We start from the raw sequence: 27,412 nt of genomic DNA, 5'->3' as shown, positions 1-27,412 counted from the left end.
GAGGAACTGTCTTGATATTTGGTCATGACACAGACAAATTGTGTGATCCCTGCAGAGTACAAAGACACATTAGATGCATTAAGTACTCTATTAAAGAATAGCGAGTGCGTTATTTGTGCATTTTCGTGTGTTTTCCTGACCTCTTCGAAGTCATCGCTGACCCAGAGAGGGATCGGCGTGCCCCAGTAACGGTTCCTGGAAATTGCCCAGTCTCTTGCGTCTCTCAGCCAGTTCCCGAAACGCTTCTCACGCACAAACTCTGGAACCCTGTGGAGACAGAAACCTTATGATGTGTGTTCTGGTCCACCACAAGGACAATCAAGTCTATGTAGGCTGCATGTAACAGCTATTTACAGCAAGAAATTCCCCTCGAAACCATTAAGGTTTCTGCAGGTTTATCACAGTAAATTCAATGTTATTTTGAGACCTTTTCAATCCAACGAGAGACACAATTTAATGTTTGATGGTCATAACATCCAAAGTATGAAAATAGAATAACAAAACTAGGGACAATATGGCCTAGATTGATCTTTTACAATATTAGAGCTGCAAGGATTAATAAACTAGTTTTCAACGATTACATTTTTGATAATAACAGTGTTTCTGTTTCTACCGTCGCTTTCTATCGAAACATAAAAAGCCTAAATGGCCTCCTGCATGTCGAGAAACTGTCAAGATAACCCCACGTTTAGTTATGAGGTGAGTGACATTTTCCTAAAGCATAAGATAAGGAAACATTATGTAACCAACATTACTGATGATGGGGAGCAAGAGAAACATTTTAAGGGCTTTTGTGGTTTAAAGGTTTTTTTTCCAATACTGTCTGTAGCCTTTCAGCAAAGTGAATTCAATGCTTTTTTAAAAGCTAACCAGGACCTGCGGATACCCTTTTAGTACATTTTCTCGCAACAAGAGCAAGCATTATTCATAATGTCTGATATTACGCCTTTATTAAGCTGCCTTCTTTTCCTCTTCCTGCTCGTTTTAGCCCTAAAAATAAACTGCACTGCTCTCTCTTCATGAAGCTCCACTGCAAAGGTTAACATTCCCTTTAAGGCATTTTTTCTCCTTTATACCCCTTTTCTGCTCTCCCCTTACCCTATTTTGCCTCGACCGATTTCTAGCTTTAATCCACTATCTCACAGTCTTCTCCCTCTTTCTCTAATTTTTCCTGTCCCTTCTCTCGCTGTGCTGTGCTGCGCTGCCCAGGAGAACAGTGAAGCGGGGGTATAAATCGTCGTCAGGATCCACGCGCTAAGCAACGAGTTCATCAATTCCCATTTGTAGGAGGTATTTCTATTTAGGCCCCTAATATATCAATTTAATGATTTTTTTTTTTTTTTTTTGTCCTGCTGCTCACCAACCCCCCTTTCCACATACCTCCACCCGTCACCCTCCCTCTCGTGCTTCATGCTAAAATTGGAATTTAAAGTGTGCTGTCTTGTGCTCGAGACGCACAGAAGAGCCATTTAATATGTGCAGGCTTCTATTATAAGTCAGAGACACTGGGGACGGATACGAGAGGGAGACAGAGGGACAGAGGTTGTGGTCGGGTGGAGACCAACTGAGCATGTGCGTGATTGGAAGGAAGGTAAAGGAGGAGAGAAAATTTGAAAACTGAGGGAAGAAAAAGAGACACGGTGACAGTGCTAAGCCAGGATCGTCCAATCCTGGCTTAGCACTGTAACCATGTATAGCAGGTCTATTGAGCTTTGGATTTATTAATACGTTCAAACAGTGTGGACGCTTCTGGATACTACTGTATCAGAGCAGCGGCTAAAATTCGCAGCTCTGTCCTCATCAGCCAGGCTCAGTGTTCAGTCCAACATTTAACTGATTACCATAGTTTTAAGGAGTATCTCATTTCTGTCTTGCTTGTCCAAGTGTGCTGGGTAAACACGGTTATGTTAGAATTATATGTCTTATCTTACATTTTACAAATCATACTTATAAGGCCAAAAATGTCAAGAAAGTCAGAAGATAAAAGACATAGACTACAGGTAGGTGAAATTTAAGTAAAGAAATAATCACATAAAAACACATGCCTCTGCCCAAGATAAATAAACAAATAAACAAATAAATGTCCTATCTCACAACATTTAAAGATAATAAGAAAAAACTCCTGGATCCATCACTTAAACAGTGTCCACACCCAAAGTTAATGGGATCTATCCTGGGCCAAGGCCCATCCTCGACATGTTTTGTTGAAATCTGTTCTGTAATTCTCGATAATCCTGCTGACAAACCAACTAACTAACCAACAAACAAGCAAACAAATGGACAAGAGCAAGGACATGACCTCCTTGGTGGATGTATCTAATAAGATGAAATAAAAAAGAGAAGATCTTATATAAGGCAGATATGTTATTATTTGTAAGAATGCAAATAATGAGAATCTCTAGCCGAAAACATATGGGAGTGCATATTAAAAAGTTAAAATGATGATACTAAAACCAGCACAATTTAAATATTTAATGACAATTACATGACACGGTCAAAATAAAAAGCAAGAAATATCAAAGTCATGCAACAATAAAATAGAAAAACATTGTTAAGTGTAGGTTCATCTGCATGACATTAGGACTAACTAATTTTGTATGTTGCCATGATGTTTAAACGTATTTTCAAGAATCTTGTGGAAACTGCTTCAGACAGCTATTATGTCTGATGGTAACATTTGTAATTTCTGCCATCACAACTGACAGCAGCTGGCTAGAATTAAAAGCCTACTTTTGTCGACCACTTTCTGAACTCAAGGACTCATTGTTTCAAAGATTACTGAGCATTTCGAGTGGCTTAGGAAACAGCCGAGTTTGAAACAAAGAGATGGAGAAAAAGAAAAAGATGAAGAAAAGGGAATCGAGGAGACATTTCCTTCTCTCTTATGGCCAAGAAGCTACATTCTGAGATCAGGCACCGGTGACCGATCTTCCTCCATCTTAAGCCTCAGATGAGACCAACACCCCTTGTGAGCACTCGTTAATTTTGTCCTTAATTTATTCATACAGACAGACATCTGGAGGAATCAGTCTGAAATTTCTCAATAGACACCTAGCCCGAGACTACACACTGCACTGTGTCAGTCGAGATAAAATTAACAAATCACTTTGAGAATATGGTAACCTGCACTTTCCCTTCTGAAGGATTCTTTTAAGTCTCTCATCAGTGAACACAGACTTCATATAGAGGTACTGAACTCTGCAAGGAGTTCACTTTTTTTCTTTAAGATGCTGATGAGCTGGCAGCCCTCACTGGCAGACAGACAATCTTCCAGAGACTAAACTCAAGTGTGAAAGTAGAGTCTAATCAAAAAGTGGGGGAAAAAAATCCTTTAACAAAATCAAATAATTAAGGTTGGAGAATAAGCTTAATTAGAAGCCTGTATAAGAGCATTACCCTCAGTGTGCAGCCCCACAGACACACGCAGGAAATGTGTGAGCAGACACGCAAGTATAACAGCTAAACGTATCATTAGAATGATAATGAACTGTAATTCTTTGAATACATACAGTCAACATAATTGTATTATGTCTTCAAATGTCTTACATCTATTTGCATTCAACTCTAGAGCTGAAACGATAATACATTGTTCACTTTTTTAAATTTTAGTTGGTCAAACTTCTTAATGTGAATATTTGATTTTTTTCTAAAATCTATGTAATAGCAAGATTAATATATTTGTGTATTTTCTGATATTTTATAGACTAAGTGATTATTTCATAAATTTCAAAATAACTAAATAATAAAGATAATAATTAGCTGCTTGAAATAGTGCAAAACACCCCCCACGTACTGTAAATGATTTTAACATACATTATCCTGTATTACATGCAACACTAGTACTAGTGTGTGTGTGTGTGTGTGTGTGTGTGTGTGTGTGTGTGTGTGTGTGTGTGTGTGTGTGTGTGTGTGTGTGTGTGTGTGCGTGTCGGTCGCTCTGTACATGTGTGTCATAGCGTCTTCACCTTCCTTGCAGCTACTCATTCATCTCAGTTTGACAGTCCCATTACCAGAGGCAGCTACTGTGGCTCAGAAAAGAGCACTGGGAGCACCAGGGGTAATACCACTTAGCAAAGCCATCGCGCTGACGCTTACTTTTCCTCCACGTTCTGCCATTACAATTAACATCATGCTTATGTTTTCCACAAAACATAAGTCCCCTGTGTGTCATAATAAAAAATCTTTGATGAGGATTTTATCCCTATTTTGTGAAAAATAAAGAAAATCCCTGCTTAAAATTTAAAATTCCTCTGCCTAGTGATAAATGCAGGCAGTTGTCCTGCAGGTACAGACCCATGACTGCGACGAACAACTAGATGAGGTCGTGCAGGATTTCAGCTGTAATTGTTTTGGGACTGTCTGGAATTTTTTTTAGGCCAAGCCACTCATAGCTGCCAGTCCACTGTCACTGAGCCCCAAGCTAGTTATCACTCGTTGCGGAAGACAGCTTACCAGTAGCACTTGCCGTTGTTGTCCAGCAGTTTGTCCACCATGTGCTCCACTCGGACAAACCAGCTGGGGACCGCTTTGTAGATCAGAGGCGTGTCAGACCTAAAAGGGCACAAAACACATTATATTAAACTTAAGGTTGCAACATATGTAGTCAATGATGAAAATGCATTTTAAAACAAAATGATGACGCAAGCCCTTTATTTTCAGGTTGGAACTAAGGATCGCTATTCTCATTAATTCTTCATATTGTGTGTTACATGTTGTAATATTCTGTCCTGCTGTTGGTTTGCTGTATTGATCACTTAATTCCCTTTAGAAACAGGGCTGGTACAGTCAATAATGGATCTTTTTCACGGCAGGTGTAAATAACAGCATTTATGTCAATGACTGAGCATGTCAGCTCAGTCATTGAATACCACTTAGACAAGCAGGGAACTGGCTTGTCTAAATGGAACGCAGCCATCTTTAATGTTATTTATTACATCTGTGCCTTTCCAGTGCACTCAAACCAAAATAGTGTAGCTGTTGGAATGGCAATATAATTGTTTGGTTAGTCAAACCAATGGTTCAGACTCAAATGTCTCAACAACTGTTCAAAAGTTTGCCATAAAACTTTGCACAGATGATGTCATCAGTTCCAACATCAGGTCAAAATCCAAATGTATCAAATATTAAAAATGTTTTATAACCAAATATCTGCAAAACTAATGATATTACCATTAGTCTCAGCACTGCTTCAGCTGGGTTTATCGTTAATTAGGACATTTTTGCATGCTAACACAGTAAACTAAGTTGATGAACAACGTATAGTCTTTATATCTGTAAAATATCTTCATGTTAACATAAACATTTAGCTCAATGCTCTTCTGTTCCAGTATACAACCTCATGGGGCCATTAGCATTGCTGTGACCTAGAAAATATCGATCTCAGTTTATACCATCCTGATTCTAATTAAACTCGTTGAATCCTTGCTACCTAATATATTTTAACAGTGTTGCACCATCGTTATCCCCACCACAAATTTGTGATTTTCTTTTCAAGTTTTGTCTGAAGTGTAGCTCCTTCCGCCATGACCAAGTACAACCTTTCAGGTACTGAGTGGTTAATAACACAACTGTTTCATCTCTTTGAGCCTTTGTCTCCTTGTGGCTCAGAGAGCACATCTCTGCATATTTACTGGGTTAATTAATCCTGCACAGGTCATCCTGCAGCTGCTCCAAACGAGAGAGTGATTTAGTCTGCTCAAAAATTAGATTGTGTGTGTGTGTGTGTGTGTGTGTGTGTGTGTGTGTGTGTGTGTGTGTGTGTGTGTGTGTGTGTGTGTGTGTGTGTGTGTGTGTTGATGTGATAATATGGGTCCTTGAGGGGTTACATGTGCGTCACCTCAGTGGCATTGGCTGTATGAATTGATTCTGTGCAGAGACCACAAAACTCATTTTGACGTCCTGCTCTGGTGCTCCTGAGAGAGGAACAGGCATGCGCTGTACTGAACGCTGAACAGTACAATATGTCGTCTACCACTAAACAAGGCTACCTGTATTGAAGTCTAAAGAAGAATTCATCAGGTGTGGCTATTTTACAACAGTTGTTTTAAGAGGCCACGGTGGAAGACTCAACGAGAAGCTGTTAATTTGAGTTAGTTGGAAGGAGCCCCTTCAACATGACACAGAGGAAACATTAGTTTCATAATTTGAATTCTGCAGATGTCTCACCTCCAGCAGAAGGGGTAACTATGTTTGAAACTGCTGGCATTGACGAGGCGACCGTTCTCCTTCAGCCACTTGATGATATTCTTGTCAGCATCCTAAGAAGGAAAAACCAAAACAGCGGACACAATTTATAAATTGACCTTTAAAAACGCGACTACACACCAAGCTGAAAAGGCAGAGGACAGTGTGTCAAATCCAGCAGTGGCAATTCGCACTTCCATTGCTAGGTTTACCATACCGAGTTTGGCGAGGTAAATCTCAATAGAAGGGCCGAAGTGACCCGCCCTGCCTACAGTTGGGCTGCGGTGACATCTCACGACGTTGGCCAACACATGATGGCGCCCATCTCTCCCTCAAACGACCCTCTGTAGCAAGACTTGTTGGGAGTTTAGTTTTTCTCCAGTGTCCCCGTTCATACTTTCGGATATCTGTGTGGATTTCATCGTTTTTCACCGCGTTTGTTTTCAGCTGGTTCAGGATTCATGTCACGCAACAGAAAATGTCAGCAGAAATTCCTTTTTTATGCATCTGAGAAATTAAAATAACTTTTTTTTTTAAAAAGGTTATTTAGTTCACTTACACAATAGGCTCTTACATATGGTGACTGGTGACTTTTATATTGTAAAAGTCAACAGATCAAGACAATATTGTGTGCAATGTGCAGTAGCTCAACTATAGCTGATACAGTTTTCAGTGAGATCACATTGAATTTTATTACATACATACATACAGACATACATACAGAGAGAGAGAGATATATATATATATATAGAGATATATATAGCGAGATATATATATAGAGAGAGATAGAGATATAGAGATATAATATACATACACACATTATATATTAACATTATATTGTGTTTTCCAGTACAGACCAGTTGATCACCTGTACATGTGCTACAACAGCAACCTAGAATAACATGTTTACCCGGCAAACAGCCATTTTCTTGTATTGTTACTTTATTTATTCCTCATTTAACATGGTCACACTCCTGTGCATCACTGGCATTGTGTTTCTCCAGCTATGGCAACATTTTAAGGCAAATCATTTATCTTACCTTTCCTCTATCGCTAGTTGTTTCGTCTTTTAATTTGAATTTTCTCCTTGAGGGTGAAAGACTCTGGATCCTTGAACACACATCAGCTTTGTGCTTTACTTTGAGAAAACCCAAGGTAAACTCAGAGCCGAGGCCACAGTCTGCTCATACAGATATGATAAATATCACCATAGAGGTAGAGAGAAATTGTCTGTTTTGTCATCCAGCTCACCGTTTATGGCAAACAATCTAATATGCAATCAGCCCTGTGCCTCATCACACACTATTTCACCTCCTCTCTAACCAAGCTCGCAGTGCAATTCACAGCGAGCTCATAAATATGACTTTTCATTGAGTTGTTTGGCAGACTGTTGGTCGTGACCTCTTTGTAGAAGATAGGGCTTTTAAACTTTCTCAGTCAGGAGTAAATTTTGTTATGCCCTGACCCGGGCTCATTAAAACATGAAAGTACACCTGTGATGTGGAGGCTCATTGGAACTCCGCCTGCAACCCACTGAGGATGTGAATAAATCCATTTCACCAGCTGGCCAATTGTGTATAAACAAGAGGTTACTAGATATGTTACTAGATTACCAACACATATTTGTGACCCTTTTAGAATCTCTTCGTCACGAAGCACAAATAGTCAGCAGAGCTACCAGTTCCAAAACGTCTTCCTTTTGTGTTTCTATTCTTTTTTCTTTTGTATATTGAACTACCAGAGTGAGCCTGCCTGCTGTTGAAAACAACAACCAACAGGCAGCCATTTTATTTTCCTGTTCTTAAGGTTAAAATGAGAGTGGTAAAAGGTAAAGAGATGACTAGAAAAAGTAGACAGTAAGAAAATACACTGAAGAGAAAGGAAGAAAGATCAATGCATTAGGTTGTATGCACTCACTTCAATCTTTATTAATTAACAGGTCAACATTAGTGTAAGTGGTCAATAAAACATATGGAACAATCAGGGGGCATTGTAAAGACCAGTAATAACACTAATGACTTTTTTTCTGCTTTGTTTGCGTTGAGATGTGACACATCACATGTTTTCTTCTGAAGGAGATGGGATCCAAAGGATCAAGAAGCAGTGGTGGCAAAAAAGTGAGCAGATGTAGCAAAGGGGAGAGACAGAAATGGTGAGAGAGGTCTCAGTGCAGGGGTTGATTTAGCAGGAAAAAGGGAAGGAGGATTTGGCACTAGGAAAAGGGTGTGAAGAGGAGACCTGTGGGCTGCCGTAAATGCAGAATTGGAGGTGACAGAGTTGGTTAGACGTTACGAAATGATGTTGGAAAATTTGAAGAAAGACTGGGAAGAATTGGGAAGCAGGCAGGCATAAGGATAAGGGGGTCAAGGTCTGGCAAGGCAAGTAACAGGGGAAACAGGGCTGGGTATTGAACTACAATATAAAAATGGGTACTGAGCGAAATGTTTCTGTACAGAAAGCTGGCATGAAATCTTTGGTCACATTTGTAATTTGTTTTACTTATTTTTAGCTAAGACACTTTAATAAAATTTGGTAAAGCAGCTAAGAAAAGTCCTAATGTGCGTCTGCGTGCCAGCATCTCAAAAAAAAAAATTCCCTCAGTTTTTCAATCAAAACAATCAAAGTACTCCTTTTGGACAAAGTTATTGCCAAAGAACATCAAAATTTGATATTATTGTCCTTTGTCCCTTCTCAAACTCAGGTTTCAAATCTGTTCTGGTAATGAAACATTTCAAACAATACTCAGCCCTTGTGGAAAGGAGGAAAAAAATAGGAAAAAATGGGTAAGGTAGGGAAGTATTTGAACAAAAATGAGCTGATCTCTCTGCTGGTCTTCTGTGGCTGCTTTGCGGCTCCTCTCATCTGACACATTTAGAGCTCTTTAGGAATCCCGAGCCTGCTCTCCTCTCCTTCCAGCAGCTTCCTGTAGGTGGCGATCTCCGCATCCAGCTTGAGCTTAATGTGCAGCAGTTCCTGGTAGTCTTGGAGATACTTGGTCATCTCCAGTTTGGTTTCACAGAGCTGGGCCTCCAACTGAGCAATGACACCCTCGAGGGTGCCCACCTTATCCATGTGGGACATCTCCATATTCTCCAGCTGCTGCTCCAGGGCTGCGTTGCGAGCCCTCAGCCCGTCAATCTGGTTCTGCAGGTCTGTCACTTGGTTGTGGAAGGTCGTGATCTCGTCTTTCATGGTCTTCATTTGCTCCTCATTTTTGCCAGCGTGCTCCTTGAGGGTGTCAAACTTGCCCTTGTACCACTTCTCAGCCTCCTGGACGTTGCGGGCAGCGACAGCCTCTATCTCTACACGCATGTTGCGAAGGTAAGCAGCCAGGTCAGGCCGATCGCCATCCAGCTCTGAAGAAATCTTTGCGTCCTCAATCTGCTTCATGAGATCAGCGACCTCTTCATCATGCAGCTTCTTGAGGAACTCTATCTCGGCCACCAGTTGCTCTATACGCTTCTCCAGCTCAGCCTTCTGCAGTGTGGCATTGTCAACATCCTGGCGAAACTCCCTCAGGATCATCTCTGCCTCTTCTTTAAGGGCCATCTCCTCCTCCAGCTTTAGTTTCCACACTTCAACCTCTTCTTCAATGTAGCCTCGTTCAATATCAGCTGCTCCTTTCTCATTAGTCAGGGTCTCAATCAGCTCCCGCACCTCCTTAAACTTGAGCTCATATTCTTCTCCGATGCCTGTGGGGCCACCCTTGTAGCGAGCCTGCAGGGCATCGAGCTGACCTTGGAGAGCAGCATTTCTCTGCTCTAGCGCCTGGACCTTATTGATGTATCCTGCAAACTTGACATTAAGCTCCTGCATCTCCTCTTTCTCGTTGGCATGTTGCTGGTGTATCTCAGTGCCCACCTCAACAGCAGTGCCGCGATAACCCGAGCGTCCACGGCTGTCATATGAGGATCCACGACACCGGGAAGGCGAAGGGCTAGAAACTCTTACTCTGCCGCTGGAGCCGCTGACCTGCAGGCTCTTCTGGGTGTAAGACGCAGCTCTCATGTTTAAAATCCTGGATCTGTATTGCAGCTAACAGAGGAACAGCTGCTCTCTCAGCCTCTCTTTGTGTAGCAGTATCACAACTGACGCTCCCTCAGATCACCTCTGAGGTTTTATATGGCAATAAAGAATGTCTCGTATAGTCTTGAAACTCACGCTTGGTTTTCACATATTTCAAAAGTGGACTATGACAGACTTTGAGTGAACTGTTGCTGCACGCTCTTTATTAGCTAACGCTGTATTGCTAGTGGCCAGGCAGGTCAAGTCCACTCCCTGGCCTTTGCACCAGGATGTGAAATAGTGATCAGATCATGTATGACTGTTATTTTCACTCACTATCCCCTTATGATGGTAATGAAGTTGGGTGTGACAGGCAGGGAGAGGGCACCCAGCACACTGGTAAATAGTGACGCTATGCTTTGGCAGCAGGTTTTTCATCAGAACTTTGTGAAACGGCTCTGACGTGGGTCCCTGAACTCCCACATCAATGAACAAGCCATCAAACTACAGAGTAATTTAAAGGTCATATTGATTTGAACAGTTTTATGTCTTAAAATATTTATTTCAAGATCATCTACACTGCTTGTAAAAATGTGCAGAATAAAAGCATCTTCAGTTTCCATTTTCATTGGTAATAGTGGTTAGACCAAGAAGAAAGAGAATATTTCAACACAACACAACAAATACATACAGATGTATTTTCCAGCTACAAATAATGAAAAATGAACCTGCTATTTATCCTGTGTATTATACCAGAGGCTCTCACCAGGGTAGAATGTCTGAAATGTCTGCTAACGTAATCTGTATGTAAATGTCTGATGTGTCACTCACTTTGACATACTGTCCTGCGAAGTCAGTGACCTCTGAAGTGAAGCAGCCCGAGGCGTCCACAGGGCAGATAGGAGCCTGGTCCCTCTGGATGATCTTGAATTCTGTGCACACCCTGTAATCATCCTATGGACAGAATAATACAGTTTAATGGATTTTAGAGAGTGAATGTATTTTTAATTCACTGCAAAATTACACAGTTTAACTTGCGGTGCAATAATAAGTCGATTATAGGGTTGCAACAAAAAGATGCATTTTAATTATTGATATATTTTTTACGTCAATTGACATGAAAAAGCTTAATAACAGTCCAAAACCCAAAGACTCTTCATTTAAGATCATAAATGACAAAGGAAAGCAGCAAATGTGTCCATTTTTTGAAAAATGACGAAAGCGATCTACTGATTATGAAAGCAGCTGGTAATTAATTGTCATTTGATTGAGTAATTGATTAATCAACTAATTGTGGCAGCTATAGTTGACTAATCAATTAGTTGATATACAGAAAATTTAATGGCAATAATTTAATTTAGTTCTGTTATATCAAACGCTTCAGTCCATTTTTAAATGGATTTCAGTGCAAAAAAATAAGGTTTGGAGTGTTCAAAAAAGAAAAGTGCAGCCCACATTATAACAAATTGAAGTACAGTAGCCTATAATACATTTGAAAATGTGTTTACCATAAATTTAATCACTTTATTTTGATAATATCTTCATACAGTGACACTTTTATTTCTATTGTTTCAGTTATTTTATCCAAACAGACCCAACTGTACATGAAAAAAAGTAATTATAAACCCAGTTTGACCCAGTGATTCAGCCAGGTTGACTAGTTCAAGGATACGTTATGACTCCATATTAAATTCCTTGTTGAGCTGGATACTTTTTGCATCGTTGAAACAAACACTACTGGTATGTGACAGCTATGCATGAAAGAGCTGAGTACTGTCCAGTTGTAATGTATTCTGTATTCAAACACCCTGTCAAGATCCAAGATGGATGGCTCACAAGGTCAATTCACATCTAGTCATAACAACATAAAGCTTGAAAAATGTTGTTATGCAATGTGTATGACCTCACCATTTAACCTCAATGTGAATGTGGTCACTAAATTCTGACTGAATAAGACATGCAAATTGTGGTGAGAAAGGTTTGCTTCACAGCCTCATGGGGGCTGCGCTCCAGAGAAAAGCAGAGACTGGCCACAGCTGGCCACAGCCACAGGGACATCCATCTGTCCTTGACAAGGACATCTTACCTATTAGCCATGACCCAATATCTCTGACAGCAAAGTAACAGTGGCCTCTACACTGTAGGAATACATTGATACTGTAACCCTAAAATATTAATTAAATATCACACAGGTATTTCATTAAATTCTCTTCATCAAGCAGTCAGTCTACACTTTTCTAAATGTAATAAAAGAATAAAATGATAAGATAACAACATGTAGGGAAGTGTAGGATTCTTAATTGAATTGTTCCACCAAACAGGGTCATAGTTCTCAATTGGGCCCCGATTATCCATCCATCCATCCATCCATCCATTTTCATCCGCTTATCCGGGGCCGGGTCGCGGGGGCAGCTGCCTGAGCAGGGACACCCAGACTTCCCTCTCCCCGGATACTGCCTCCAGCTCTTCCGGGAGGACCCCAAGGCGTTCCCAGGCCAGCTGGGCGACATAGTCACACCAGCGTGTCCTGGGTCTTCCTCGGGGTCTCCTCCCGGAGGGACATGCCAGGAACACCTCCCGAGGGAGGCGTCCCGGGGGCATCCGAAACAGATGCCCGAGCCACCTCAGCTGGCTCCTCTCGATGTGGAGGAGCAGCGGCTCTACTCTGAGCTCCTCCCGGGTGACAGAGCTCTTCACCCTATCTCTAAGGGAGCGCCCTGCCACCCTGCGGAGGAAACTCATTTCGGCCGCTTGTATCCGGGATCTTATTCTTTCGGTCATGACCCAAAGTTCATGGCCATAGGTGAGGGTCGGAACGTAGACTGACTGGTAAATCGAGAGCTTCGCCTTTCGGCTCAGCTCTCTCTTCACCACGACGGACCGATACAAAGACCGCATTACTGCGGCCGCTGCACCGATCCGTCTGTCAATCTCACGCTCCATCCTTCCCTCACTCGTGAACAAGACCCCAAGATACTTAAACTCCTCCACTTGAGGCAGGAACTCTCCTCCCACCTGGAGGGAGCAGGCCACCTTTTTCCGGTCGAGAACCATGGCCTCGGATTTGGAGGTGCTGATTCTCATCCCAGCCGCTTCGCACTCGGCTGCAAACCGCCCCAGGACATGCTGGAGGTCCCGGCTCGAAGCAGCCAACAAGACCACATCATCCGCGAAAAGCAGAGATGAGATCCATTGGCTCCCGAACCAGATCCCCTACGGCCCGTGGCTGCGCCTAGAAATTCTGTCCATAAAAGTAATGAACAGAACCGGTGACAAAGGGCAGCCCTGCCGGAGTCCAACATGTACTGGGAACAGGTCTGACTTACTGCCGGCAATGCGAACCAAGCTCCTGCTCCGGCAGTACAGGGACCGTACGGCCCTTAACAGAGGGCCCCCGACCCCGTACTCCCGGAGCACCCCCCACAGTATGCCACGAGGGACACGGTCGAATGCCTTCTCCAAGTCCACAAAACACATGTGGACTGGTTGGGCAAACTCCCATGAACCCTCGAGCACCCTGCGGAGGGTATAGAGCTGGTCCAGTGTTCCACGGCCAGGACGAAAACCGCATTGTTCCTCCTGGATCCGAGGTTCGACTATCGGCCGAATTCTCCTCTCCAGTACCCTGGAATAGACTTTCCCGGGGAGGCTGAGGAGTGTGATCCCCCGATAGTTGGAACACACCCTCCGGTCCCCCTTTTTAAATAGGGGGACCACCACCCCGGTCTGCCAGTCCAGAGGCACTGTCCCCAACTGCCACGCGATGCTGCAGAGACGTGTCAGCCAAGACAGCCCCACAACATCCAGAGACTTGAGGTACTCAGGGCGGATCTCATCCACCCCCGGTGCTTTGCCACTGAGGAGCTTACGGACTACCTCAGTGACTTCGGCTTGGGTGATGGATGGGTCAACCTCTGAGTCCCCAGCCTCTGCTTCCTCTATGGAAGGCGTGTCAGTGGGATTGAGGAGATCCTCGAAGTATTCCTTCCACCGCCCGACGATGTCCCCAGTCGAGGTCAACAGCTCCCCACCTACACTGTAAACAGTGTTGGTGGAGGACTGCTTCCCCCTCCTGAGGCGCCGGATGGTTTGCCAGAATTTCTTCGAGGCCGACCGGTGGTCCTCCTCCATGGCCTCCCCGAACTCTTCCCAGACCCGAGTTTTTGCTTCCGAGACTGCCCGTGCTGCCGCACGCTTGGCCTGCCGGTACCCGTCAGCTGCCTCAGGAGTCCCCCGGGCCAGCCAGGCCCGGTAGGACTCCTTCTTCAGCTTGACAGCAACCCTTACTTCCGGGGTCCACCACCGGGTTCGGGGATTGCCGCCGCGACAGGCACCAGAGACCTTACGGCCACAGCTCCGGACAGCCGCGTCAACAATGGAGGTGGAGAACATGGTCCATTCGGACTCAATGTCCCCAGCCTCCCTCGGGATCTGGTCAAAGCTCTCCCGGAGGTGGGAGTTAAAGATCTCCCTGGCAGAGGGTTCTGCCAGACGTTCCCAGCAGACCCTCACGATACGTTTGGGCCTGCCAGGTCTGTCCAGCTTCCTCCCCCGCCAGCGGATCCAACTCACCACCAGGTGGTGATCAGTTGACAGCTCAGCCCCTCTCTTCACCCGAGTGTCCAAGACATACGGCCGGAGGTCAGATGACACGACTACAAAGTCGATCATTTATCATTTGTCCTGGTGCCACGTGCACATATGGACACCCTTATGCTTGAACATGGTGTTTGTTATGGACAAACTGTGACTAGCACAGAAGTCCAGTAACAAAACACCACTCGGGTTCAGATCGGGGAGGCCGTTCCTCCCAATCACACCCCTCCAGGTAACACTGTCATCGCCCACGTGGGCGTTGAAGTCCCCCAGGAGAACGACGGAGTCCCCGGTTGGAGCACTCTCCAGTACCCCTCCCAGGGACTCCAAGAAGGCCGGGTACTCTGCACCGCTGTTCGGCCCATAAGCTGAGACAACGGTGAGAGTCCTATCCCCGACCCGAAGGCGCAGGGAAACGACCCTCTCGTTCACCGGGGAGAACTCCAACACATGGCGGCTGAGCTGGGGGGGCTATAAGCAAGCCCACACCAGCTCGCCGCCTCTCGCCGCGGGCAACTCCAGAGTAGAAGAGAGTCCAGCCTCTCTCAAGGAGTTGGGTTCCAGAGCCCAGGCTGTGCGTGGAGGTGAGCCCGACTATTTCTAGCCGGTACCGCTCAACCTCCCGCACCAGCTCAGGCTCTTTCCCCCCCAGTGAGGTGACATTCCATGTCCCCATGGCTAGAGTCACCATCCGGGGATTGGGCCGCCGGGGCCCCCGCCCACGACCGCCACCCATATCCCTCTGCACCGGACCCTTCTGAACCCTCCCGCGAGTGGTGAGCCCACGGGAGGGCGGGCCCACGTTGCTCGTTCGGGCTGCGCCCGGCCGGGTCCCGTGGGCAGAGACCCGGCCACCAGGCACTCGCCTGCGAGCCCCAACCCCAGGCCTGGCTCCAGGGTGGGGCCCCGGTGACGCCGATCCGGGCGACGTGCACGTCCTTGGTCTTGTTATATTCATCAGGGGCGAGTGAACCGATGTTAGTCTGACCCGTCACCTAGGACCTGTTTGCCTTGGGAGACCCTACCAGGGGCATTAAGCCCCGGACAACATAGCTCCTAGGATCATTCGGGTGCTCAAACCCCTCCACCACGATAAGGTGCCGGTTCGAGGCCCCGATTAGTCTTGATAAAATGTGGTTAACTTCTTCAGCTCAAGATTTGAACCAATAAATGTATTCATGATTAATAAAAATCTTGTTTACGGGGGAGGTTCAACACCACATCCTCGTAATTGTAAAATGAGATATAAACCAATGCCTGCCTGTGTAAAGCCCACGCATACACACATACAGGAGCTACACTTGCTTAAGGCACTCAAAGCAATCCAACCGGAGAAAACACAAGTGATGGAAACAAACCCTTCTGCAAACTCAGAAGTACAACATAACGTATTCGTCAAGGCAATTGCGGATGTAGGTTTTTACCAAATGGTGGCAGGGAAACCATCCAGACTAAAACTCAACAGGAGATATCTTGTTTTACTTCATGAGTTTGATCCATTCGAGCATTTGCAGCACTGGACAATCAAGCCTAGTCTACTAGAAGCAATGTTATCTCTGCCAACGAGGTTGTGTTTTCACCTGTCTCAATTTCCATGTTTGATGGTTGGTTTGTCAGCAGGATTACACAGAAAACTACTACAAGTTATTCTAGGAAACTTGGATGAAAAGACCCCATTAATTTTTGGTGGGGATCTGGATAACGAGACTGATCCAGGAATTTTTTTCTCACTTTCTGTGACATTGCAAGATAGGCCGTAATGCAAGGATCTTAATGAAAACATTTTTAGGTTTACTAAGGTGTACCTCTTTTCCAAATCACCCAAGGAAGTGAAGTACAGTATAATCAAGAGGAGGAGGGCACAGTGAGCTTAGCTCGATAGAGGGGAGCAGGGTCAGGGCTGCACACAGGCCAAACAACACCACAACAGCACACTACACATAAACAATTTTACAATTCAAGGCTAGATTCATATTTTAAACTCTCTTGGTCTCTGTTTTTCCTTCATCAGTACTTGAAAACACCTCAAGTTTCCTATTGTAATATTATAAACGTGTGCCCTTGGTAAACTACAGAAGTGGTGCTGAAACAATTAGTTGATTAACTGATTATTGACTATTACTGAGTGATTCATCAAGTTAAAATGCAACTTTCATTCATATCCTAGTCTTAGCTTGTCAAATGTGAGAACTGATGAGTAGTTACCAACACAATGGAAAAACAAACAGGTAACAAGTTTTGGATACAACACGGGCAAAGAAAATAAAAAAAAAAAAAAAAAAACATCTCACTTACAGCTCCAAAGTAAGGCGCCTGGTGGACCACTCCTGTACCCTCTTCCTCCTTGACGTAGTTATCAGTCACCACCTGGAACGCTCCTTGCTCCCCACACTGAAGTGAAATGAGAATGGGGATAATTAGATGGGGGTGGGCGAGCAGTGAGGAAGCCGAAGAAATAGAGCCACCGACAGTAGGAGAGACATTAGGAGAAAGATTTAGAGTACATAAGCTGAGATGCCAATAGTTGGTTAGACAGGTAATTAAGGCGAGTTTTGCGACAAACAATACATAAAACAGCCAAACAGCCACATCAACAAGAACACAGAGTCTACAAACCTTGGCAAAGTACTGGAAAAGAGGCTTGTATTTCTTCCCTTTCAGCGTCTTGCCAGGAAATCTAAAAAACACATAAAACACAAAGTCCTCGTTTCAATATCTGTAATTCACGTTCCCTTTATGGAAAAATCTGCGCCACAACTTCTTACAACATAAAGGCAAGACTTCAAATACAGAAAACACTGACCAAAAAGATGTCTTTTGTATTTTAGCAAGCCAACATCTGCTAATTATCAAGTGTGACAAATCATAATGTAATGAAAGACTGTAGTTTCTGTTAGCAGTCTGTCATGATATGTTGTCCAATAAAGACATTTCTGTCCCTGTGTATGGGGACATTGTCCTTGTAAAAGAGACACCTGCTACTTAAGACATTTTTCAACACGCCCTTCTTTATTGCCAGTTCATTTGTACAGTATCCTGGGTGGGTGGGTATAAATCCTGCCTGAGATATTCCTAACCATTTTCAGTACATTCTGTATCCTTTCATCACCTTACATACTTTTTCCCCCCTGCTCATGAGGGAGTAAGCACCCAGTACGAAAACAGTAACTTGAAGTAAATACATTAACACTTACAACACTATTACGAGGGTCTGCCATATTAACTTCTATGACAATTAGCATATATAGAGAGCTGAAAACCAGTTTTGTGTACTCTGTGTATGGTTGCTCATAAGATCCGACAGTAATGAAATAGGACTGAACTGTGTTGTCGAATACGTTCATGTCATTTTGAAGAAATTAATTTCCCTGCAGCTCAGCAAAAGACTGCTGACCCGATAGATATTGAGTGTATATTTTCGGTTATGTAGCGGTATCTGTTAAACTAATAGCTAATTAATGTAGTTAAATAATATATATATTATTATTATTCAATGACTTAACAAGCGCAGCATCTACGCACTACAAACCCATTGTGGACGTGTTTTATATGTTTTAAAAGGAAGATTATGCAATTGCCATTTGCAATACATGTTCTGCAAAGGTTTCAAGATTAGGGGAAGACTACCAGTTTTAACACATGAAACCTTTTTAAACCTATGGATTATCAAATCATCCATCTTTGTACACTACATCTACAGCCTTGCTTACCCTCGGGGGGAAACATAAATCAGTGGTTATGAATTTCTTTTTGCAATTAAAAGGTGCAAAATTATCGGCTTACAGGCAGGAGAAGCAGGTATTCATAGGTCATTGGTATTGGCTGAAAGACAATCCATGTCATGCATCCTTAGTGGTCAGGGTTTTCTTATAAGAATGATTCAAATAAAATGTGATTGGATCATTCAAAAGTGGGTTTTAAACATATTAGCATATGAATGTAACAACATAAAAATAAACACCTAACACAAAAAGTGTTTGTCAGTCCCTGTGCCTTTACTGTGTTGCACGCTCAATGTGTTTTTTGGAGTCTTGTGTACTTACTTGTCCAGGATAGTGTACTCGCTCTCAGACTTAAACAGAGCTCCCAGCCTGGCCTCCATCATGATGTAGGTCTTCTCTGTGGCGTTATCTGACAGATGGACAGAGAAACACCTGTGAGTGTATTGTTGACTAAGGGTTTTAACACTTTGCTGTCAGTCTTTTGTTTATGGAACAAATCTAGACTGGTCATTAACCTAAGGATCCCTATATCTATATAAAATCATGTACTGCTGTTATATGGAAGCAGGCTTTAAAACAACTTAAATGATGATGAAACAATGTGTTTAAACATTGGTATCGGCCCAGAATTTCACACTCAGTGGATTACTTGTCCTGTGTCATAGTAATACAGTCAGCCACAAAGTCAAGGTCAGGTAAGGACCCCAACATGTGGCTACGACCATTCAAGCAGCAACTTATTGAAAAGTCGCCGCCTCGTGTAGGATGACTGCCTGACATTTTGGGAACGTGAACCCTTCCGGAAAACTGGCCAAATGGGGAATTTAGGGAAAAATAAGAGAGACGAGGATGAGAGCAGCCGGGACAACAGTTGTAAAGAGGGCAAAAACCAAATGGTCTGAAACGGTGAGACACAAAAAACAGAGGGAGGGAGAGAGAGAGAGAAGGGGGCAGCATCAATAAAAGATGTTTCTTCTCCCTCAGTGGTGTGACAAATGACTGCACAGCTCAGACCTGCTGCTACTGCTGCTGACAGCCCTCAACTCAAACAGTGACAAAGGCAGCGAGGGAGAGAGGCGGACAAAAAAATGAGACGGATCGTCGGAAAATAAGAACAGCGAAGGACAAAAACAGGTGGATGAGGAAGCAAAGGGAGCGATAAGAAAACGAGGGGGAACAAAAATTTGGATGAAGATGAAGTAAGTGAGAGAATGGGAGATAAGAGGAGAGACTGATACAAAAAAAAAAAAAAGGAAAGAAATTCATTGGTATTCCAAGGCGGTCTCCCATGCAGCACAGCACAGGCGGTGCAGTCACCATGACAGACTGTGCTTCAACAGTGCCCCCTGCAGGCTCAAAGGTGCTACGACAAACAGGTATAAATCTAGGTCATCCTTTTAAAAATCCACCAGTTTCTCTCACAGGGAACTAAAAAACTACAGCAGGAGGGTGACAGAAAAACACTCGCCACCTCTCTGGAGTATCTTTTTATATATATTTGAACAAGGACAACACTTTTTTAAGCGACCTGATTTGAGGCTCATCTACATTCTCAGGTCTGAACTACACACAAACGTACCTAACGCGCATGCAAATGAATAAAACTGTTGTAAGTTACAGTCACAGGCCTTTCTAAAAAGCCATTTTGACATGTCACATTAGGAAAAGCACAAGGGTTAATAATACAATCAATAATTCAATTTGCATAAGCTTAGGAGTATCCAATCATCACATGATTTACTGAGACTCTGAATACATCAGAGCCATTGTTATGAACATTCTGCTGTTCCTACCTTGGCTAGTCAAAATGTCTGCTTTAAAAACAGAAATGTTTTAAAAACATGTCCACATATCTGTCAGATTCCGGGTGTACATAATATAGTTAATAAATATGCATGCAGTAAGCAAAGAAATTATAGCTTCTGGGTTGGGTACTTTCTTCCTGGATTACGTTTCTAATTAACTGTTTACACGGTGAATCTGAATTTGCAGTTTTTCAGAACAGAGTGACTTACAGTTCTTACTGCTTGATATGAAAAGCTAATGAAAACTCAAAGACATCCAGTTTTCAATGATATAAAACTGAGAACACAGCAGGTGCTAATATATGCGGAGGTAAAACATGCAAATCTTTTGTGTTATACCAATTACAGAACAAAAGAATATTGATTACTGAAATTGTCATCCATATTTTTTTTCCAGTCAATCAGCTAATCATTTGCGCTGTATGATACACTCAGTTGTAAGTTTGTTAAGCACACTTTGCTTAAACTAGTGGCCAAATAAAACTATGACTGCAACTAAAGATTTCTTCATTTATGTATTCTATTAAGCCCCCAGTTATTTTTCTCAATTTATAGATTCATTGTTATGTGAAGAAAATAGCTAAAAACACCTTTGTGGAAAATCCTATTATGATTAACACAGCCAGACTTCACATCTTCAAATGTCTTGTTTTGCCTCTCAAACACTGCGGCTCTTCTCCAATGAAAGTGGAAGAAAAAAAAAATAGAAACACCTTCAGTGTAATACAGCGTAATTCAGCAGCACCACAAGCTACACCTTTCAAAATGACCATGAAGTAGAATCAACACCTCTCTATAACAGTTTCAACAAAAAATGATTATTGCCCTAATAAGGGCAGGATTGCAGGGCTGTTGCATCAGATTGCGTTACTTTTAGCTTGGTGTACCTAACAAATTGGAAACAGTGACAACAGTGTGGTCCTGAAGCATGGATACTTGCTGAGAAGCACAATTAACATTTTAATATAAAGGGGAATATGATATCTTGAATTTTCTCAGATCTTTCTGTTGTGAATTTTTAGAAATCAAATTCTGAAATTTGCCCTTTTCAGATACATACTTTTACCTGTTGCACCAAAAAAGCACCTGATTTACCTATCACAGCCTTGAAGCATATGTAGGCATATATTATGGATCTTTAAAAAGTCTCAGTGTAATCTGTATATAGAAAGCATTACCAAATTCAATACAGAACCTCCGACAGGGCCATTTTAACGTGGGTGAATCTACATCCACTTGCAGGACAGATAATGTTTTTAACGAGCCTACGTGAACATCAGCTATGCCTTTACATCAAGTTCTGCTTGAGAGTGTGAAGCGTCTGGTTAGTTGAAGATAAAAACAAAGTTCCAGTCACAGAGAGTCTCTTGTCTTATTTCATCAGCTTACACATAGCCAAAGGCTAGAAAGTCCACTAACACGTTATGCTTCAGACATCCTCTCCTCTGGGTGCAAATTGCCCAGACAGCGCTCCTCCTCTGCTAATTTGTTCTTGTTTGTTCTTTCTGAATAAAAACACCCATCAGCTAATACTGTGGTCCAGAACACTGAACCCAGGAGGGAAACAAGATTTTCGGTCGGACATCTTTGGCCTTAGGCTATAGCATTTAAGCAACACTGTTCGACAAATCTACCAATTCTGGTTTGTGAAGTAATACACAACACAAATGTGCTTGTGGGCAGGATATGCAAGTAGATATTGCTTCCTTTCCCTGCAATGACTTGAAAAAAAGATACAGATGAAAGCAACAAAATAATGGTGTTCCTTGACCATAAAATCAAAGTATCCTGTCCAGACACTGAAAACACTGCGACCAGCTTCTTTTTGGACAGAACATTTTAGATCAACAAGCTCTGCAGAGAAGCATGCAGTCCCACTCAAGCACATCAGTGGGTGTTCGTCCGGACATTGGTGACCAAACCCTGATTTTCAAGAACCTAAGCTCAATTCCACACAGCGTACCAAATCTGAGCAGGTCTTAAGTATGTAGATTTTTAAAAAAAAAATCACAGTCACAGCTCGATTGACATCCAATAGTGGGAATATTATAAAATGCTGTGTTAGTTTAAAGCGGTTAAGTATGTTGATTTCTTCTAAACACAGCCCAAAAATCATATACTACAAAGACTTGTATATGCTGCATATAGTAATCTGTATTGTGTTGTGTGTATGGAATTAGCACTTGTGTCAAGATGTATCTCTTACCTTTGACTTTGACATACAAGAACTCCGGGTTCACACAGAGGGCCAGGTTGCTTGGCAGTGTCCAGGGTGTGGTTGTCCAGGCGATCAAAGCCACATCCTCATTCCCAACCAATGGGAAGTTGACAATCACAGACGGGTCCTGAACATCCTGGAGGAAAAAAAAGGAAACAAGAGATTAAGTCATTTTTTATATTTACATCTAAACCACATATTTTGTTACTAGTGCTGCAGTAGGCCAGCTGAGGCGAGAGAGGGTTGTGATTTTTGCAAACCTTGTAGTTCTGGTGGGACTCAAAGTTGGACAGGGGGGTGTTGCAGGCAGTTGAAAAAGGCATGACTTTGACACCTCTGTAAACCAGACCCTTGTCATAAAGCTGACTGAACACCCACCTGAATAAATAAAAAACAACAAAAACTTTAAGAAGGAAGCTGAGACACACTGCACACAAGATGAAAGACTCGAGACACAGATTAAGTCTTTCTTTGTATCGCATTTTTTATAATGATATTAGTGTTTCATTATAAGTCGACTGTCAGTAGTCATCTGTCTCCTCTGCTCCTAAATGAACCAAGAGCCTGGCTGCAAACCAAATTTCCCTCAAGATGATATTAAATTTAAAGTTGAAGACATCATGAAGAGGAGTAGATACTTTAAATGAGAAGAAATCACTTATGAATATGACTTAGTTCTATAAATATACCAAATAGCACCTAAACTGAATTCCTCATAAATAAGTAAACATTTATGTATCTTTGAGCAAAAGCTTGTGTATGTTAGATGATAAATATGACATTCATACCAGACAGACTCCATGAACCATGGGTAGAGAGTCTTGTAGTCGTTCTTGAAGTCAATCCACCTTCCCATTCGCCTCACTGAAGTCTAGGAATAAAACAAGAGACTTGCAGTAAATCCAAATAATATTAGAGCTTTAATTGGCATTAAATCTAGTATTTTTTTTTTCTCAATTTCTCATGTAGTTGTTAGGTCAATAAAATGGAAATTGTGAAAATTATGAAAAATTCAAAAAGTTGATTAGTGTTTTTGAAAGTTCACGATGTTGTTCTCAAATATTCTGTTTTGTCCATAGACCAAAGATATTCAGTTACACTGTCGTAGGGGATGAAAGAAACCAGAAAATATTCAAACAGGGTACAAAGAGGGACTGTGAACCATTTTTGGAGAACTGTACATGTATTAATCATCAATGAAGTTGTCTAACTATATATAGTTTTAGAGCAGGTTAACTATGTTGTTCTAAATCAGACAGCATGAAACAAAACTGGTCCGACAAGTATGGTTAGAGTTCTCTCACATGGACATATTATTCTACCAAATATTTCCTGTGGTTTGCTCACCTCCCACTCGCCGGCGTATCTCATGACAATGCCTCTGCACTGCTTGTTGTATTCGGCGATGCCCATCTTGGCCACATCATCAGGCCCTTTGATCCCCAAAGTCTTATCAATCTCATATTCCTATAAAAAAAACAGAGTGTGAGACCCAATAAATACCCCAGGAATTACTCTGTAAATCTACACAGACCTTTCAGTAAAATTTTAACAGTTTTCATGATCACACATTCTTACCACAGGCAGGCCGTGACAGTCCCAGCCAAATCGCCGGTCCACGTGGAAGCCGCTCTGGTGAGCAAAGCGAGTGACAATGTCCTTGATGGTGCCGGCTAGAATGTGCCCATAGTGTGGAAGACCCGTTGCAAAAGGAGGGCCATCATAGAAGGTGTACCTGGTTGGGAAACGGGCAGCAAAATATTTTTAAAAGGTCCGGACAGTATTTCCTCACGGACATAAAAAATAAACAAAGAAGTGGGTATAAGAAAGGACGAGATGACTATGAAGTCTGGAAACACCTTAAATGAGTGTATGAATGGTTGCTGCATGCAGAAAAAAAGGTGTCTTCACTGCATCTGACCAAAAAACAGTGACTGTGTAGAAGAAAGCGGTAAAACAGTAACAATGGTTACACATTGACCCACGTGCCAATATGTGGCCAGCGGTTTGTTTGTGTTTGGCATATGAAGATTAGGTTGTTTCTTTTTTTTTTGCTGTCACTCTCACTGGTGTTGGGTTGATTCTATAGTCATTTCAGAAAGGACAACTTGGTAGTGTTGTTTATCAAATCTCCTAATAAATATCTTTCAGTCAGTGTTAATGAAGGTCTGCTTGATACCAGAGTTAGTTTTAACTGCTCCAGTTTTGATTTGTTAATCTTTTGTTGGCCAAAAAAAGAACAACTTTGTTGTTAAAAGGTAATTGGTGTACAAATTCTACAATTGCAACCTAAGTGAGACATACAGTACAATAAAGAGAATATAGATAAATGTCTGAGCTAACTGCTGACTTAACACGCGGTAACATTGATAATATCACATTAAGACCTAAGATCTGGTTATGACAGGTTTATAATGGACTTCCTACAAAAACTGGTTAGCCAGGAAATGCAACTTCAGTACTTGGCAGTGCAACAGCTGAAATGACAATCATTAATCCAACCCCAGCATTAAAAGATCAGATCACTTTGTTACTGATGTTCTTAACCATTTTGAAAATTATTCACAGTTTCAGACTAAGCGGTCGATAACATTTCCAATTTCTCCATTTTCATCACAAAACAAATACACAGACACATTGATTTAAGCTGTCTTGCATGAAAGGATGATTTGACAAAATTTCCAACTCATCTCATGCTTCAATACTGTGTCATAGGAATATCTTTTACAAAACATTTGCATTTACTTGGGCCTGTTCTTGGACTGTTTGAGGCATTCCTGGAAGCAGTCCTTTTCTTTCCACAGCTGCAGAATCTTCTCCTCCTCAGAGGGAAAGTTGATGGACTCAGAGACCGGCTCAACCATGGCGTCTGCCAACAAACACAATAAAAAAAAGTCAGACTTGTGGAGCAGGAAGACAAGCAAACAAAACGCAGTGTACATGTCACGAAGATCATATTATGTACGTTTTATTTTTACCCACACAGGGCCATTAAAATGTCCATTATTGTCACTAAAACTATTGAGCTTTGATGAATCACATCTCTCTTTCAGTACACATCCATTGACCCACAGTGCTTTATTTAATAAAGTTATGAAATCATATTGATCATATTTGTAAAGAGAAGTAGGAACTGAAATTTGTTTTCCTCTACGAATGTCTCCCAGCCTCCACAGACCACTTTTAGCATCATATTAATAGCCAACCTGTCAAAACATGTCACTTGTCGATAGTTTCTCAACAGAACATGCAGTCCCTTTAAACATTTTAAGCGCTAAAGTCAAGTCCACTTAAAGTACAATTTCCACGTCGAGCTTCTTAACGCACACATGTTGTCCAAACTCGCCATTTAACATTTAACATCCCAAAATTCACTTTTCCAGAGCAGTTACTTGACAAGAATGACGCCTCCTTGTTGTTAGCTAGCGAACTAAGCTAGCCGGTCAACGTTTCAATTAGTTAGCTTGTTGCTAAACGGACTACAAAGTTTGTCAAAGGCGACGTTTAAAAGCTCACACACACTAGCAGCTATACAGAGACGTGTGAATATGATCAAATCTTTACATGTGATTACTGAGTGGATATTACTGAATGGATGTACTCACATGTTGTCTGCCCCCGGCTGCCAAGAGAGACAAGAAATGATGCAAGTTGAAGTCAGCGTGGGCGGAAATGACGACATGACGCACGCTGATGCGTTACATCAAAATAAAATGCGAAACCCCAGTTCAATTTGTGATTTCATTCCAAATCATATATTCAACAAAAATGGAGCTCTTTCAGGATAATCAAAATTGAATCAGCAGGCCCTTTTAGCTTGGAAGCTGTCTTTTGATCATGATTCCTCACCTCACAATGCCTTCCATTAGAACATCTGTGACACACTTATCAGGAACAAATCATTATTCTTTTTAATACATGAGAAATATATAAATCACATTTGCTATCTCTTTCATGATTCTGACAAAATGCTGTCTTATGTCAGGATATTTTTTTAGTCAAGCACATTGATGTAATAGACACATGACATGAGCATATATACATCTACATGAGTAGACAGGTATACACAAAGTTAGATGACATCATGCTTCATCTTCTTGAATATATATGTATAAAAAAGGAAGTACACAAGACAAAGCAGCTATGTGGCAACATGCTGTCTTATGACCAATTTATCTCTGTGCACAGTTTTCCAATTCCTCTCAGAGAATCTAATTCATGGGTTATCCTTAAATTAAGTGATTCAACTTGTGAGGGGCCACTTAAGTTATGGGGAAAATTAAAACTAAAAGGATTTAACTTAATCTCTGTAGTACATTGGTATGTTGGCAGTGCAACTGGAGAGGTGAAAGTAGGCTCATCATCAGGATCATCAGGTTGGGACCCTCTTTTATTGACATTGCATTGAAAGGCCCATAACTTCTCCAGAGGGCTAAGCGGTGACACTTGGCATCCCAGGTTCACCCTCCTCAGATCGATACCCTCCTGTCTTCAGCTTGCTGCCGAGTTGTTGCCTTTCCCTTTTATCCAAAGTCAATTGCTGCTTTTCTCGGCTGCATTTGACAATATGATTCATAGTGTTTTAGATGACTGATAACCTCTCACCCCCATGTTCTTCAACAGACTGGTAGTAGATGTAGCTAGAAAAACACTGCGTCCCTTTTCTATATGAAACAACATATTGCAATTTATACTGATGATGTATGGTCTTGAACAAATATAAATTGTTACAAGGAGAAGAGCTTGTCTTTTACCTTAGATACTGCATTTTAAACAAGTCTAAGGAAGTACACTTGAAAATCTTACATAAAATATATCCTGTTTACTGTCCTATTGCAAAGTCTACAGATGTTGATATGTATTGCATTTCTTGTAAACAAAGT

The 27,412-nt window shown here is 42.1% G+C and overlaps 2 protein-coding genes across 2 annotated transcripts in view; both read right to left on the bottom strand.

The window, feature by feature from the left end:
- Positions 1-26,206, bottom strand: part of iars1 (isoleucyl-tRNA synthetase 1) — a 57,802-nt gene extending 31,596 nt beyond the window's left edge. Inside the window, exons 1-14 of the mRNA XM_030419528.1 lie at positions 26,135-26,206; positions 25,275-25,398; positions 24,108-24,264; positions 23,877-23,996; positions 23,318-23,400; positions 22,790-22,907; positions 22,518-22,665; positions 18,828-18,915; positions 17,401-17,461; positions 17,080-17,175; positions 11,020-11,142; positions 6,166-6,257; positions 4,453-4,551; positions 141-267 (exon numbers count right to left, since the gene is read on the bottom strand). Coding sequence (XP_030275388.1) covers positions 141-267; positions 4,453-4,551; positions 6,166-6,257; positions 11,020-11,142; positions 17,080-17,175; positions 17,401-17,461; positions 18,828-18,915; positions 22,518-22,665; positions 22,790-22,907; positions 23,318-23,400; positions 23,877-23,996; positions 24,108-24,264; positions 25,275-25,393 — 1,431 coding nt within the window. The 5' untranslated portion in view covers positions 25,394-25,398; positions 26,135-26,206. The remainder of the gene's footprint in view (positions 1-140; positions 268-4,452; positions 4,552-6,165; positions 6,258-11,019; positions 11,143-17,079; positions 17,176-17,400; positions 17,462-18,827; positions 18,916-22,517; positions 22,666-22,789; positions 22,908-23,317; positions 23,401-23,876; positions 23,997-24,107; positions 24,265-25,274; positions 25,399-26,134) is intronic.
- LOC115583091 (vimentin) lies at positions 7,060-10,215 on the bottom strand. Its single transcript, XM_075488175.1, has one exon. It carries the CDS (start codon positions 10,189-10,191, stop codon positions 9,055-9,057), a length of 1,137 nt encoding a protein of 378 aa, XP_075344290.1. The 5' UTR covers positions 10,192-10,215; the 3' UTR covers positions 7,060-9,054.
- Positions 26,207-27,412: the final 1,206 nt, after the last annotated feature.

This window comes from Sparus aurata, chromosome 6 (assembly GCF_900880675.1).
Source record: "Sparus aurata chromosome 6, fSpaAur1.1, whole genome shotgun sequence".
Lineage (NCBI taxonomy): Eukaryota > Metazoa > Chordata > Actinopteri > Spariformes > Sparidae > Sparus > Sparus aurata.
Note: the sequence above shows the minus strand (reverse complement) of the source record. Positions and strands in the feature narration are given on the sequence as shown.

Coding starts and splice junctions, on each gene's coding strand:
- LOC115583091 (XM_075488175.1), bottom strand. CDS start 10,191: ATGAGAGCTGCGTCTTACACCCAGAAGAGCCTGCAGGTCAGCGGCTCC.